Genomic DNA, 14869 nt, shown 5'->3' with positions numbered 1-14869 from the left:
GCCTATGATATACTTATAAAAATGACAGCTGAGAATTCCAATTTGGAGGATTGTTTACTATTCAGGCAGAGTGGGTTTGAGTTAATTATTTTGTCGACTTTAATTGTGAAAAAGGTGTTTCAAAAGTTTTTTACAGCTATAGAGTATAAATACTTTCATTTTGTGTTGTGGATTGAGGCAGCCAATTATACACACTATCATGACAAGGGCTACAATGACGTCACAACTGTCAGCTGAAGCGCGGGAAGAAGCGAACGTGCGTCTTATGAGGATGAGCAATCCTATTAGTTTTCAAAAACGAGATTTGATATTTTACGTATATGACATAAATTAGGATTGATTGATGTATTCAGTCATTTTTGGTGATTTTCTGTTTTACTGGAAATGACTACAACTTTTAAAAGTTTTTTTTTCTTTATTCAATAGAAAATGATCATATATGTCAACTTGACATTTTCGCTTAAACAAAAGTCGTATTTTAAATACCAATCTAGCTGTGTTAAAATCACTAATTTTTAATCAAGGAGCTTTGGAAAAATAAATTTGATTTTCTAATGTTTTTTGTGTCTTGTCCTGGCCGATTAAAAGATGCCCAAATCGTATTTTTAATCACACCTCGATTTATTCAAATGGAACGAAGGTGGCTCGTTAGCATATTTGGAAAAAGCATTTTTTTTAGGAATAATTTGGTACCACGCACTTGGTATTTCAAGTTAAGTTATCGTATGGCCCTCATGTTATGGTGCGTTTAGACTCGAGCACGCACGCATTCGAGGGTGTCATTTAAAATCAAAAGTTATAGTCATTTCCGGTGAAACAGGAAGTGACCGAAAACAAATGAATACGTCAATCAAACCGAATTTATGTCATATACTAACATACGGAAAAAATAAATTATCTGAAAAAATTTAAAAGTTATAGGAGGTGAGCCACTTTTGAGAAACACCCAGTATACTACACTGTACTCACTAGAGGTAAATAAAGACGATATTATTATTATTATATACCTTAATTTTAGGAAGTCAATTTGGCTTACGAAAACGTGAAAGAAGTTGACTGCCTGGATATCTCCAAGGAAGGTCAGGATGCTTGGGACGCGGCCGTCCAGCGATACGAAGAGCGCATCGATCGCGTCGAAACGCGCATCACCGCCCATCTCAGAGACCAGCTGGGTACCGCCAAAAACGCAAACGAAATGTTTAGGATTTTTTCCCGATTCAACGCTTTGTTCGTCAGGCCTCACATCAGAGGCGCTATTCGAGAATACCAAACCCATTTGATACAGAGGGTCAAAGATGATATCGAAGCATTACACGAGAAATTCAAGGTGAGTGTTCCGTTCTAGCCTCAATATTAGTTCTTTTAAACATTCCAGCGTTAAGAGTCCATTACGCTGTACTGTTCGGATCGCTCTCAGGGGTCTGGTGAAGCGGGTGTGTGGCCGAAGGAAATATATATTATATTTCGAAAATCTGCCTAAGGCTTAGCCCGATCCTGTCGTGTTAAGCCATACCCAAAATTCGAAACACACTTGCTTTGATTAAGGTTTGCAGAGCTTCAGCATTGCCATAAAATAGCGAGCAATTTGTTACAAAACCATATAAATTATACAGGGTGTTTCAAAACAAATGCGAAAAACTTCAGGGGGTGATTCCTTGTTCAAAATAAAGGGTAGTTTGCTTTATAAACGTTGGGTCAAAAGTCAACCATTAAGAAGATATCGCGGTACAAAGATGGCGGAAAAATAATGTTTTTTTTATCTTGAAAACGAAAAGAGATAGACTAATGAAATTTTATGGAAGCATTACTGTTATGAAAACACACTTTTTGGTAATTTTTTCACTTTTTTAAAATGAGTGGAAGGGGTTGAAATAAACTACCCTTATCATTCTTGTTAACGAAATTTAAAGAAAAATCTTATCAAACACATGCAGAAAAATTAATTTAGATAGTTCAGTTTGTTTAGAAACTTTTTATCTCTTGTGTTTTTGATAAAACTCACCGATTTGAAATTAAAAAATAAAATGTAAAGCATTACATGTCAGGACAAAAACATTTTTAGATTAAGAATCTAGTGATAATAACGATAATAATAATCATCTAGATAATAACGTATTGCAGTAGAGTAATGTCAAATAAAATAATATTAGGAACATTCTAAAAAGTAACAGCGGCCGACTAGATTTTTTCCTAAAAAAATTACAGCAGCCCACTCTATTCTTTATCAGAAAATGTTTTTTGTCCTGACATGTAATGCTTTACATTTTATTTTTTAATTTCAAATTGGTGAGGTTTATCAAAAAAATACAAGAGATAAAAAAGTTTCTAAACAAACCAAGCTATCCAAATTAATTTTTTGCATGTGTTTGATAAGATTTTTCTTTAAATTTCGTTAACAAAAATGATAGGGTAGTTTATTTTTAACCCCTTCCACTCATTTTACAGAGCGACACGCTTAGCCGCTAAGCGATTTATCGCTGGACGACTTTTTTGGTATGGCCACTGCAATGAAATTTAATGTGTTTGAAATATTTGTTTGTCGTTTAGTCGTCCACGATATATCGCTCGCGATAAATCGCTCGCAAGCGTGCCCGCAGCCTAAGGCTTAGCCCGATCCTGTCATGTTAAGCCATACCCAAAATTCGAAACACACCTGCTTTGATTAAGGTTTGCAGAGCTTCAGCATTGCCATAAAATAGCGAGCAATTTGTTACAAAACCATATAAATTATATATCACTGTAATCACAAAACTTCAATCTATTTCCATATTGTAACGGAATTTTAAATGATGTCTTTATTTTCGAGAAAATTTAGTCCATACATAATGAATATTTTGTTGATGTTTGATCATCCAAATCTTAAAAATAAAGAAGTTGTCTAAAAATGGGCTACTATACGGATATAGTATATTCCTTCATCTTTAGTTTCCTTCTTCATTTGCGTAAAAATAGCTATGGAGTTTTACATAAAACGTTAAATGCCGAACGCTTATTTTACTACTTTTTCGGACCAGTGAAATGGACTCTTAAGGTTCATTGTGTTAATGTCTTTGTGGTAACGTTTTCCCATTACAGCCAATCCTGAAGCCTGATCTTACAGCCAAGAACTATCTAAAGACTGTTCAGCCATTGTTTACCGTTACGTCATCATTATTTGTCAAATATGAGTTTTAGGGTGTGTCTGAGATCAGTTTATATAGTTTAGAAGATTTTAAGTGGTTCCTATATTATTGACTGAGCGAGTTCCGTTTTTCGGCGTTTATTAATTTTTTTCTTGAACTCTTCATGATGATGATGTTCTTAGTCACGTTTATGAAAAAAACTCTTATAAATAATAAAAATGTTGAAGCTGTGTTCCATCTAAGGAAACAATAATTTATAGTATGAAAACGGTGTAAGTATTAAATAAATCCCTGTGATAAAAAAGAATTGAAATAACATTAGAACATGATTCATACAATACAAGCCTAATATAAGATAAAAATGTTTTTCTTTAATGAAAAAGAATCATTAATGATATATTTAATTAAAAAAAAATTAAGGTACTATAAATTTACTTTAGATCAAAAATAAAATGCATAGATCGTAACTACTCTGATTCAGAAGAATCACTGCTGACAGAATCTTCGAAATTTATAGTATTCAAATCACAGGTAGATGAAATCCTCACATATAAGATATTTGTGTACATAATTTTCTAATATGTTACTTTTTCGCGTTGTTACTGTTCTTTTTGTTGGTATGAGGGGTTCGGATGTTAATAGTTACCTCTTTAATAGACCATATCCATATATTATTTTTTCCTTTTCTTGGGTATGAGGTTTTATAATAAATTGAAAGATGGCAACTTTTTTTATGCGACGTTTTGCTCCAACATAGTGGGCTTTTTCAGGCACAAGCGGTGTCTCATTTGAATGGAAGGTTCATCAATATCTAATAAAGAACACATTTTTTGAAATACAAATAATTTTGAGTTCTTGTCCTTATGATCAAGCCAAGTATTAACCAGATCGGCATTGCTTATCAATTTTACTCCATCTGAAAATTATTATAAAATAAAGTTCGTCGCAAGCAGACGCAGGTGAACTATACAAAAATTAAAAGTGTATGAATATGACAACAAAAGTCAATAAATACGATATGTTTTGATATGTTTTTTTTAAATGCCTTTTTGAAGTTTGAAAACGTAAAATGTTTATACCCATTTAAGAATCATCTTAAAAAATAAATAAAAACTAAACAATCACGAACTTGTTTAGAAATAACATTAAAGTACATACCTTGTTTAACAATATCCATAGTGGCTTTCAATTAAGTATAGTCTGTCCAACGAGAAGATCCTTGACAGTGATAGATGTGTCTGTCATTTTAATTTCAAAGTAGTTTATTTTATTTTACAAAGAAATAAGTTGGTACAACTGGAACGCAGAGCAGGAAATTAATATATGTATTTAAAATTTGACTGACAAGTAACTTGTGAAAAATATTGTGAAAAAAAAACTGTATAAAACTAAAAAAATGTAATCGAGTTATTTTATTTAATAAAAAACGTGTTAATACAAAACAAACAAAAACAAGACACCACATACCAAAAAAATATAAAAAAGAACTGTTTCTTACTTTCAAGCGTTATGAAACTTCCCGCATTTATGATTATATTTAACAATATAACTTATGTACAAATACAAATTTGTAATATTCCGCAGGAATAAATAAAACAACATAAATAAAACAAACTATTTTATTAATAATAACACTTACCAAATTTTATACCTCACAGGTTGATTAATTAACTTTAATCTTAATTTTTTAAACCAGTACCTTTTGACATTATTTTTCTGCAGTACTAAAATCCATTATTTACCTATCGTGCGATGTCGATATTTTACAGCTGCTCCAGTTTTTAGTATGTGTTTATAGTATGGTCCTTCTACCATATTCGAGATGCACTTATCTACGACGAGATGGTATACGAACTTTATTGATAGTAACTTTATTGGTGTATCTGTATAAGACTTTCTGCCTTGGCAGCGATTATTAACCATAAACTGTGCTCTGTTTTCTACAGTTAATTTTCACTCGATTTTTCCTCCACTTGACTTCAAAGGACACAAAACACACGTAATAACACGAATCAAATGCATCATCCACCAAAACGCAGGGTATTTGACAAAAGTTGTCACAAAATTATAACCTATAATTTGGCAAGACTTTGACAAACATCAAAAATCTAAAGGCGAGTTCATACGCATCGGCGTCCATTTGTCGTTCATCGTTCCGTCAAACCAATAAAATTGAAATACGATCTGTCATTTTTGAAATAAACCAATAAAACTGGTTAAAAACAACAAGTGACGACGCATGACGAATTTATATTTAAATCCATCCATAGTTAACTTAAAAATTATTAGAAACTTTTTTTAGTAAAATAAATAGATTGGTATGGGACGTCATCTGCTTTTCTTCTGTCATCGTCTGTCGAAATCTTACCTGAGAAAAAAAACAGAGTATACGTACCGTTTAACTCCATAATATACAGAACTACTATGAATGTTATTCTTTTCACTGATATAAGATAATGATGGCAAAATTTATTTTTAGTGAAAATATTTACTAACAAAAAACGCTGTTTATGAAAAATAATATACATGATGGTTGAACATTGCTATAAGTATAAAATTACATATTCAGATATTAGTAAATTTTAACTTTTTTTTCGATTTTTGTCCATGGCACTGTGCAGCGTCTATTTCTCGAGAAAAATCATTTTTAAGCTTAGCAATGAGCTTTTGTTCATTTTGGTTAAATCTTTGAGGTATTTTTGCAATAAAAAAATTGAATTTTGTTTTACAGCAACAATCAAATTTTAATTTTCACATTCATCGATGTCCGTCAATAAAATTATAACCCCAAATCAAATGACAATGGCAATTACTATAAAGAATATCCGGTAATTTGCGAAATGCCGTAATGACGTCACCAATCTCTTTCATCTGGTTGGCAAGTAATTGAGAGAGTTCGACAATATATGACGTGACGTTGAACGATGACTGAACATTCTACAGGGTGAATCTTAAATAAGTGCAAATATTTTCAGCGGTGATATATTTCAACTCCAGGAACACGTCTATGAGTTTTTTTTCGCAAAAAAAGATATTGAAAATCGTGCATTTTCTTTTAAATTTCCCTGTATATTTTTCGAAAACTTTTTAGAACTGCCTGTTCACCGCAAATTTTCTCACGGTATAATTTCTTAATCTCTGATATTACCATAATTACAGCTTTACTCTATGGTTACGGCACTAAAAAGGATGCAAATACAGAAGAAATCCGGTGGCTCAAATTTTTTCCAAAAAAATCAAATTTTCTTTAAATTTTCAAACTTAAATAACTCGGTTATTTTGGACTTATTTGAAAAATGGTTTTTTATCGAGATCTACCAGCCCTCAAAATATTTGCACTTATTTAAGACTCACCCTGTATATGTATGATCAAAACTAGTGTTGGGAATAATCGAATGATTTCAATCCTCCGGTATTGATCCTCGAGGATTCAAATAATTGGATGATCATGCAAAAAAATAATACTCGGTGTGTTTTGCTTTTGCTTGCTGTTTTTTTCAGACATTGTTAACCTGAGAAACCTGAATAATATTATAATAAAAATAATTAACTACCTATTTTAAATAGGGGTTTTAACAGTTTCTTAATATTTTTAAATGTTTTTGTGTATACAGTTAATTTGATGTGAGTTGTATAAATTTTTAGGTTCAGTATCCTCAAAGTAACAACGCCAAAATTAGTAAATGCCGCGATCTACCACCAGTGGCAGGATCAATCGTTTGGGCTAAACAAATTGACCATCAACTTACAACATACCTGAGAAGAGTTGAAGATGTTTTAGGTTTGCATTTGATTTAGTTATAATTTATTGATTTCTGTTGTAATATTTCTATAACATATCGGCAAGAGATAAGTAAATACATGTAAATACCGATCCAAGTCTTGTATCAGTACCAATCATATCTCAGTTGATAAATAAAAAAAAACTTTTTGATAATTTTTTTTATATTAAACTAGCGTGTACCAGCGACTTCGTTCGCGTCGAATTAATCATTTGTAATTGTGATGATAAAGCAAAGCAAGAGTTTAAATTAACATACAAACTGGATAAAATTTTCTCACATTTATGTCAGCATGAGAAAAATCAATATGGCGATATTATTATACCGGGTGTTGCATCGTCGGACGGGACATAGGAAATCCCATGTAAATTTTAATGGGGTCAATTATTGGCTTCCCTAATTATTTTAGAGAATAATTCTATTTAGGTTTATTGAAGAGCACTAAAACCCACATTCAAAAGAATAACTTCAGATATTTTTGATTAGCTCGTTTACGAGTTATCGCCGATTTCTTTTTAAATGTTTCTCCTTTCTTATGGCCCTGTATTTACTTATGAGCACCAGTCAAGGTAATGAAGTTGTCATTTCAGAAATTTACCTATTTAGTGCTTTATTATTATTGAAAACTCATTCCTACATCGGAAATCTTAAAGATTTATTTATAAATACAAATTAATATGAATTAAAGTAAAGTAAAGTAATCAATTACAAGGTTAATTATAGTATTGTTACAATATTCAATAACTTATTAATTTAGGTACTATTAAATGACAACTTCATTTGACAGTTATATTTTACCTTGACTGGTGCTTGCGATTGTAGATTTTCCATGTATCGGTCTATTCGGATACAGAGCAGAAAACATGTCTGACACCTTTTGATAACTATTTCCTTGAAAATACCATTTAATCATCAATACTTTTTCTTCGGTAGTGTAATTCATGGCTAATATTTTCGATGTAGATATGAGTTTTTAATAATAATAATAAAGCACTAAATAGATAAATTTCTGAAATGACAACTTCATTTGTCAGTTATCTTTTACCTTGACTGGTGCTCATTAGTAAATACAGGGCCATAAAAAAGGAGAAATATTTAAAAAGAAATCGGCGATAACTCGTAAATGGGCTAATCAAAAATATCTAAAGTTATTCTTTTGAATGTGGGTTTTAGTGTTCTTCAATAAACCTAAATAGAATTATTCTCTAAAATAATTAGGGAAGCCAATAATTGACCCCATTAAAATTTACATGAGATTTCCTATGTCCCGCTCGACGATGCAACACCCGGTATAACTTGGTAATATTTGAGGGGTAGTTTCAACTCGTTGGAATTGACTTTCGAAAAATCCGTTTGCCAAAAATAAGCCTTTTACGTCAAGCAGTTTAAGTAGAATCGTGGTTAAGAAATTACCGAACTTTTTGGAAAACCCTATATGATTTTTTAATAATTTCAAAATATGTAAAAAAAACCAAATAAATTGTGCTTGTCGAAGCGTTTTCCCGAAAGACTAACCGTTTTTTAAATAACAAATATTGTAATATTTGAGGGGCGTTTTCACCCTCTTGGAATTTGAGATTCGAGAAGCCCCTCCTTATCGAACATCTACACCCCACAGTCAATCCGTTTGCCAAAAATCAGCTTTAAACGTCAAGCAGTTTAAGCAGAATCGTGATTACTCAATGGTCATATTTTATGAAACACCCTGTATAAATTTATAAAAAATCTTAAAATATGTAAAACAACAAAATAAAATATACGGGTTTAAGAGTTTTTCCGAAAAACTCACCGGTTTTTAAATAAAAAAATATTTTAATATTTGAGGGATAGTTTAACCCCCTAGGAATTCGAGTTTCGAAAAGTCCCTTCTTATCGAACCCCTACACCCTAAGGTCAATCTGTTTTCCAAAAATTAGCTTTTTACGTCAAGCGCTTTAAGCAGGATCGTGATTAATCAGTGACCAGATTTTTCGAAACACCCTGTATACATTTTTAAAAATTTAAAAAATATGTAAAAAACAAAATAAAATAACGTGTTTAAGCGTTTTTTCGGAAACTTGACCGTTTTTTAAATAAAAAATATTGTAATATTTGAGGGGTGGTTTCACCCTCTTCGAACTGGAATTTCGAAAAATCCCTTCTTATCGAACCTCTACACCTTAGAATCAACCTGTATGCCAAAATTGAGCTTCTTACGTTGAGTGGTTTGAGCAGGATCGTGATTAATCAGTATGTCAGTCACTTCACTTCTTTGTTCATAGAAATTTAAATTTTTACAAATTTTTCCGAATCTCATAAAATAAATTGGAATTGTTCGAATTATTAATCAAAAACTGTTAAAATTATTGTGCATTGAAGTTTGACGATGAATATCTTTTAAACGGTTAATTTAATCGACTAATCATAAGAAACCGTTTTTGTAGAGCAGTAAATTTCCTACAAAACCATGAGTTGCGCGTATCATAATTATTTTTTGTTAACGAGTTATAAAATTTATAAGAAAAAAGAAATGTGCCTTAAAATAATCAAAATTCAACCTTTAATAATTTTCGAACAGTGAAATTTACAAAAAAATTGTAAGAGACCTTTTTTGTAGAGAATTCAATTTCCTACAAATATATGAGACGAGATATTTTTTCCAAATAGTAGATACCGAGATTTGAATTTTTCTTTCTAATAATAAGGAAAAAATAGAAAACTGAAAGGCGGAGGACCTTCCTATTAAAATTAAGAGCTCATACTTGAAGAGAATTTTTTTGAGGTGTCTACCAACCTTTTTTTCAGAGTATAAAATTAAAAAAAAACTAGTCGATTTTTTTGACCCACCCTAATACACATTTTTAAAACTTTCAATTTGTTGTTATTTTTAGGTAAAGGCTGGGAGAATCACATCGAAGGGCAAAAACTGAAAGCCGACGGTGACAGTTTCCGTGTGAAGCTCGACACTCAAGAAATATTCGACGAGTGGGCCCGCAACGTGCAGCAGCGCCAACTGGGCGTATCTGGGCGCATTTTTACCATCGACGCTGTCAGGGCTAAGAACGGTCGTGGCAACGTCCTGAAGTTACGCGTCAACTTCCTACCGGAAATTATAACCTTGTCCAAGGAAGTGCGTAATTTGAAGTCTCTGGGATTCAGAGTTCCCTTAGCTATCGTGAACAAGGCTCACCAGGCTAACCAACTGTATCCTTTCGCCATCTCACTGATTGAAAGTGTGAGGACCTACGAAATGACTTTAGAAAAGGTAAATAACTATGCGTTTTGGGGTTTCTGATATTATAGTGTTAGATGTTTAGTTATAGTGTTAGATGAAATTGATTATTAATGACTTTTCAGTATCAAGATAATATAATAGTCCAGTAAATAAGGATACGAAAAGACCCAAATCTTCGCTTAATTTGTCAACCATGAGTTTTTAGGCGGATTGTGTACCTTTTGGGGAGTAATTTTAGAGGAAAAAATGGCAACACCGCGAAAAAAATGGCCCCCAATGGCCGAAAAATCAGTTTTTCACAAATATCTGCCAAAATATACAATTTACCAAAGTTTTCTCGAAATAAAAAATGATGCTTAGGTCATTATCTACAAAAAAAGTTGTAAAACTTTTTTTTAGTAAAGTCTAAAACGGTTAAAAACGTCCTAGAGGGTTAAAGAAAGGATTTTCCGCCAATATTGGCCGAAATAATATGGCATGTAGATGATTTTCATGATCACCAAATGGAAAATTAAGTCCTTCCTTGGCTAAAAAATGATCCTGACACTTTTTTCGTAAAGTTGTTTGTAAAAAGAAACCAATTCGACTATTCGTAATTATGCAATTTTCTTTTGTTTACGACACTTTCCGGAAATCCCAAAAAAGACGAAAAAGTCACTCACGAATAGTTATTTTTTATTAAAATGTCATTAAACAAATACTTCAAACTTTCTGAGTTGCTGAAAGAGGCTTTAAGAACAACTGTTAAAAAAATTGACAAATAAACTATTGTCAGTGAAAATATGAATAAGTTTGTAAAGATCTGAAAATTTTTGGGTTAAGGAATGTTTGCCCCGTTTTTTTTATCATAAAAATATGACAAATTTCAAATAAGTTCCAAAATGTGATAGCTGTTAATTCTGCCTTTTAAATGAACTTTGAATCATCAAGAAATATTAAATTTTAGCCAAATTTTATTAAACAATTAATAATCCTATCAATGATACACTTATGAAATCTGTCTTTCAAGTGTTAAGACTTGGAGAGGAATTTTCGGGAGGTATTTTCGAAAACTATAGTAAACGCCACGAATGTTTGGGAGTGATTCATTGGTCGCTACCATGTGAACTAATCTGTTCAAGGTCACATAAAACTTAATTCCAGTGCCGTGGTGTTTCAAGTCATATAATAATCAATTTATTATTATTGATGAATATTACAAAAATATTTATTAGTAACAAATTACTTAAAAAGGATTCCAGCGAACTGTCAAAGTCTTGTCGACACATATATTTGGTTATAAATATAAACTAGAATGCCCCATTGGTCGCACTGCAAGCACACTAATGGACTAACGCACAAAAACGAATCAATCAAAGAAACGCGATATAGTATCGTCTTTGTCAATCACGCTAACATTTTAGAATAAGTAGGAGGAGCGCAGGCAGATGATTAGACCGGGTCTTTAAAAACCTACGTCTGCGGTAAAAATTTACGTTTTTAATGTAAAAATGATAGCGCGCGTGTCGATTCTAACTTCATCAAGCGATGAATCACTCCCAAACATTCGTGGCGTTTACTATAGTAATTCTACGTAAAAAATGATGAGGATCATTTTTCTAGGTAATTACCTAAGCTTCATTTTTTATTCGAAGAAAAATTAATAAAAAAATTGTAAATTGCGTATTTTGGCAGATATTTGGGAAAAACTGATTTTTCGGCTATCTGGGTACAATTATTGTTACAATTTTTTCCCCAAAGGATACACAATCCGCCTGAAAAGTCCCGGTAAACGAACTAAACTGTAGTTTCAACCTTCATTTACTGGACTATAATTAAATTATAAGTTTTAAAAAATTATATGTGATTAATCTAACAATTAACAACTAAACTCTTAACAACTAAATATTTTGGACTAGCTAACGCAAAGGAATAGTCATCAACATGCAGTTGTTAAGGTAGATTAGAACTACCCATTGTAATGAGTCAATGTTAGGCATGATCATTAAACTTTTGCATGGGCTACTTTTTCAGCTGGGATCCTTTGATTAAATTTTGATAAGTTTTGCCTTATTTGTCTCTTTATTTAACATGAAAATGAATAAAAAAATACAGTACTCATAAAAAACTATATACAGGGTCATCTGTAACTTCTAGAATAAAAAACTTTTTGGAATTTTGTTTAAGTGCAAACCAAAAGTATGTACTAGGATGTATTTCAGGAAAATATTTTTAACTTCTATAGGGTAGTTCAAAAAAGTCTGAGTGGATTGGGATGGGTTTTTTTTAAATGGAACACCCTGTATTGCATTATTGGCTTTCTTTCAGAGCACTTTACGTAATCCTAAGATATGAGTAAATATATTTCGATAATTTCAGAGATGTAGAATGTAGAATGAGTAAGAGGGGGGTTAATCACTGCGACCTTAAAGATCTATTGTGCCCCCCTTCCTTGAGTCATCTCACAATCTATAACCCATCATACCTCTGTTGTAAAGGGGACAGGGACTTTCCCATCCTCGTCTGACAACAGTTCTTCCTCCGAGGGTACACAGTACAGACTCTTCCACGGTTGGAGTTTGGCCCTCCGTGCCGCCCTTCACAGTCGAGGAGCTTGCCTTCGGCTGAGGAACCCGTGAGGTGGAGGCTGGAGGATCTGTCTCCATTTTCTACAACTCTTTAACTTGGTCTCTCCTTAGACCTGATACCGGTGTTGTCCCGTATATATAATAGAGGATATGTCCCTCTTTCTCTATTGCCTCCTTGGATTTGAGGTCAATTCCTATTGTGAGGACCTGACCATGACCGTCCTCCCTCGAGTTGATGACTCGCCAACTGGATGTCCTTACATTGAAGTTCTGAGCCTGGATAAGGCTCAGCAGGTAGGCGGTGTCTTTCCCCTTGCTCCTCGGCAGAAAGACCGTGATGGCCGATTCTTGAGATACACAATCTATGAGGATCATGTCCACCCGAAAGTGTATCCCCGCAAAACGCAGCTGACCCACATTTTGTAGATCGTTGTGTTGCGATCCGATTGCCACTACTTTGTCCAGTATAGCCTCTTCTAGATACGTTTGCTGGTCGCTGGTCAGAGCAACCTCTGGGAAATCCTTTGGCAGCACCGCCATTTTCACTTGTCCAGCAATAGCGGCAAAGCTGGCGATGCGTTTCTGCTTGCCACCCGGTGTTGGACGGCTTTCCATCCTGGCTTTTTTCTCTTCCTGCCGGAGAAGAGGTGAGAGGTTCTCGCTCCCTCTCTTGCCCTTTGATGGAGATGAGTCAGGTTGTTTCTTGGTCTCTTTACTCTCCCCTTTTCGGAGGAGTGTTTTCGCTTTTGCTTCCTCTGGAGCAAGTCCTCCGTGGAGCAGTCAGAGGTATCTCCGTGCTTCTGCTCCGCTAAGACCTACTCTCAGAGGATCGTCTGGCCCGCCTGGTTGACCCAGGCCGGGTAGACGAAACGGTAGCTTGTGTCGCTTATTGGGTCTAGAGGTAGGCTCCCGACCCTTGCTGGAGAAGGTGGTAGCTTGTGTGCCACTTTCGGAGGATGACCCCAAGCAAGTGTCAGCCACCCCTCTTGTAGTTTCCTTTGGATTTGGTTCCTTGGAACTTTCATTTGTAATGTTCCCAGTGTCACTAGGGGCTTCCCCACAGCTTCACCAGTGTTGTTTTTAATGCTAGATCTCATAGTGTTCCCACGAGTCGCTAGGGATAGTCGGTCCACTTCTACAGAGCCCTGCATGTAGAAGTAAGGGGTAAATACAAATTATCGAAATATATTTACTCATATCTTAGGATTATGCAAAGTGATCTGGAAGGAAACCAAAAATGCAATAATATACAGGGTGTTCCATTTAAATAATAATCCCGACCCACTCATATTTTTCTGAGCCACCCTATAGAAGTTAAGATATTTTTCAGAAATACATCTTAAGACATACTTTAGGTTTGCATTTAAACAAAATTTTCAAGTTTTTTATTCTAAGAGCTACAGTTTGCCAGACCCTGTATAAAACTGTATAACCCTGTATAGATTAGGGTTTCCGCAACCGGGGTTGTTTTTCGGAAGCGGGAATTATGGTACCGCGTATTTTGGGAACCGGTAGTTCCTAGTACTTTCGGTACTAACTAATTTTTGTTCATTGATGGTGCAGTTCATCAATTAGAAAGCAAGGGATGGTTTTCCAAAGTAAAATCGATAAAAAATTGAGATTTTTAATGAAAATATCAAATTATTAAGTAATCAGTCATGAGAAAATTAACATGCTCACAAGCGAAGAAAAAAAAACGAAAAAATCATATGTAACTTGTTTACATCAAACAACATAAACCAACCTAACTAAATTTGAAAAAGAAACCATACACATTAAAATTAGAAATGCAAATGCCTATAAAAACTACAAACATAAATATAACTATGTGAGACTCCCCCGTTTTTGAGAAAAGCTCACGGACGCCGAGTTGCCTTGGTTCGGTTCCTCGGGCGCCACCCCCAACGTTTAAAGTGTTTGAGAGACCACTAGTGCCAATACGGGTAGCTTTTATACAGTGGAGATACCAGGAAGTGATAAGATGAAAAGAAAATAAAACACACAATTAACTATAACGTAACACTAGGTTTTTATTTAACTAATTAATTATGTACAAAAGTAATCAAGGAAGATTCACGTCCTCGAATCGTAACAATAGTGAAATAAAATGTATATTTAGAGACCCGTAAAGTAAAATTTACAATAACAACCGTGTACCTCTAGAGTTTTGATCGATTATTCCCG

The 14869-nt window shown here is 33.6% G+C and overlaps 1 protein-coding gene across 2 annotated transcripts in view; it reads left to right on the top strand.

The window, feature by feature from the left end:
- The window catches only part of LOC115886148 (dynein heavy chain, cytoplasmic), a 151151-nt gene that overhangs the window by 26073 nt on the left and 110209 nt on the right, over nucleotides 1-14869 (top strand). For both annotated transcript variants that reach the window (XM_030905223.1, XM_030905224.1), the window contains exons 8-10: nucleotides 1019-1327; nucleotides 6768-6903; nucleotides 9775-10148. In XM_030905223.1, coding sequence (XP_030761083.1) covers nucleotides 1019-1327; nucleotides 6768-6903; nucleotides 9775-10148 — 819 coding nt within the window. The remainder of the gene's footprint in view (nucleotides 1-1018; nucleotides 1328-6767; nucleotides 6904-9774; nucleotides 10149-14869) is intronic.

This window comes from Sitophilus oryzae, unplaced genomic scaffold (assembly GCF_002938485.1).
Source record: "Sitophilus oryzae breed Bouriz unplaced genomic scaffold, Soryzae_2.0 scaffold_469_pilon_pilon, whole genome shotgun sequence".
Taxonomy (NCBI): Eukaryota; Metazoa; Arthropoda; class Insecta; order Coleoptera; family Curculionidae; genus Sitophilus; species Sitophilus oryzae.
The sequence above is the reverse complement of the archived record's forward strand: the minus strand, read 5'-3'. Positions and strand labels throughout refer to the sequence as shown.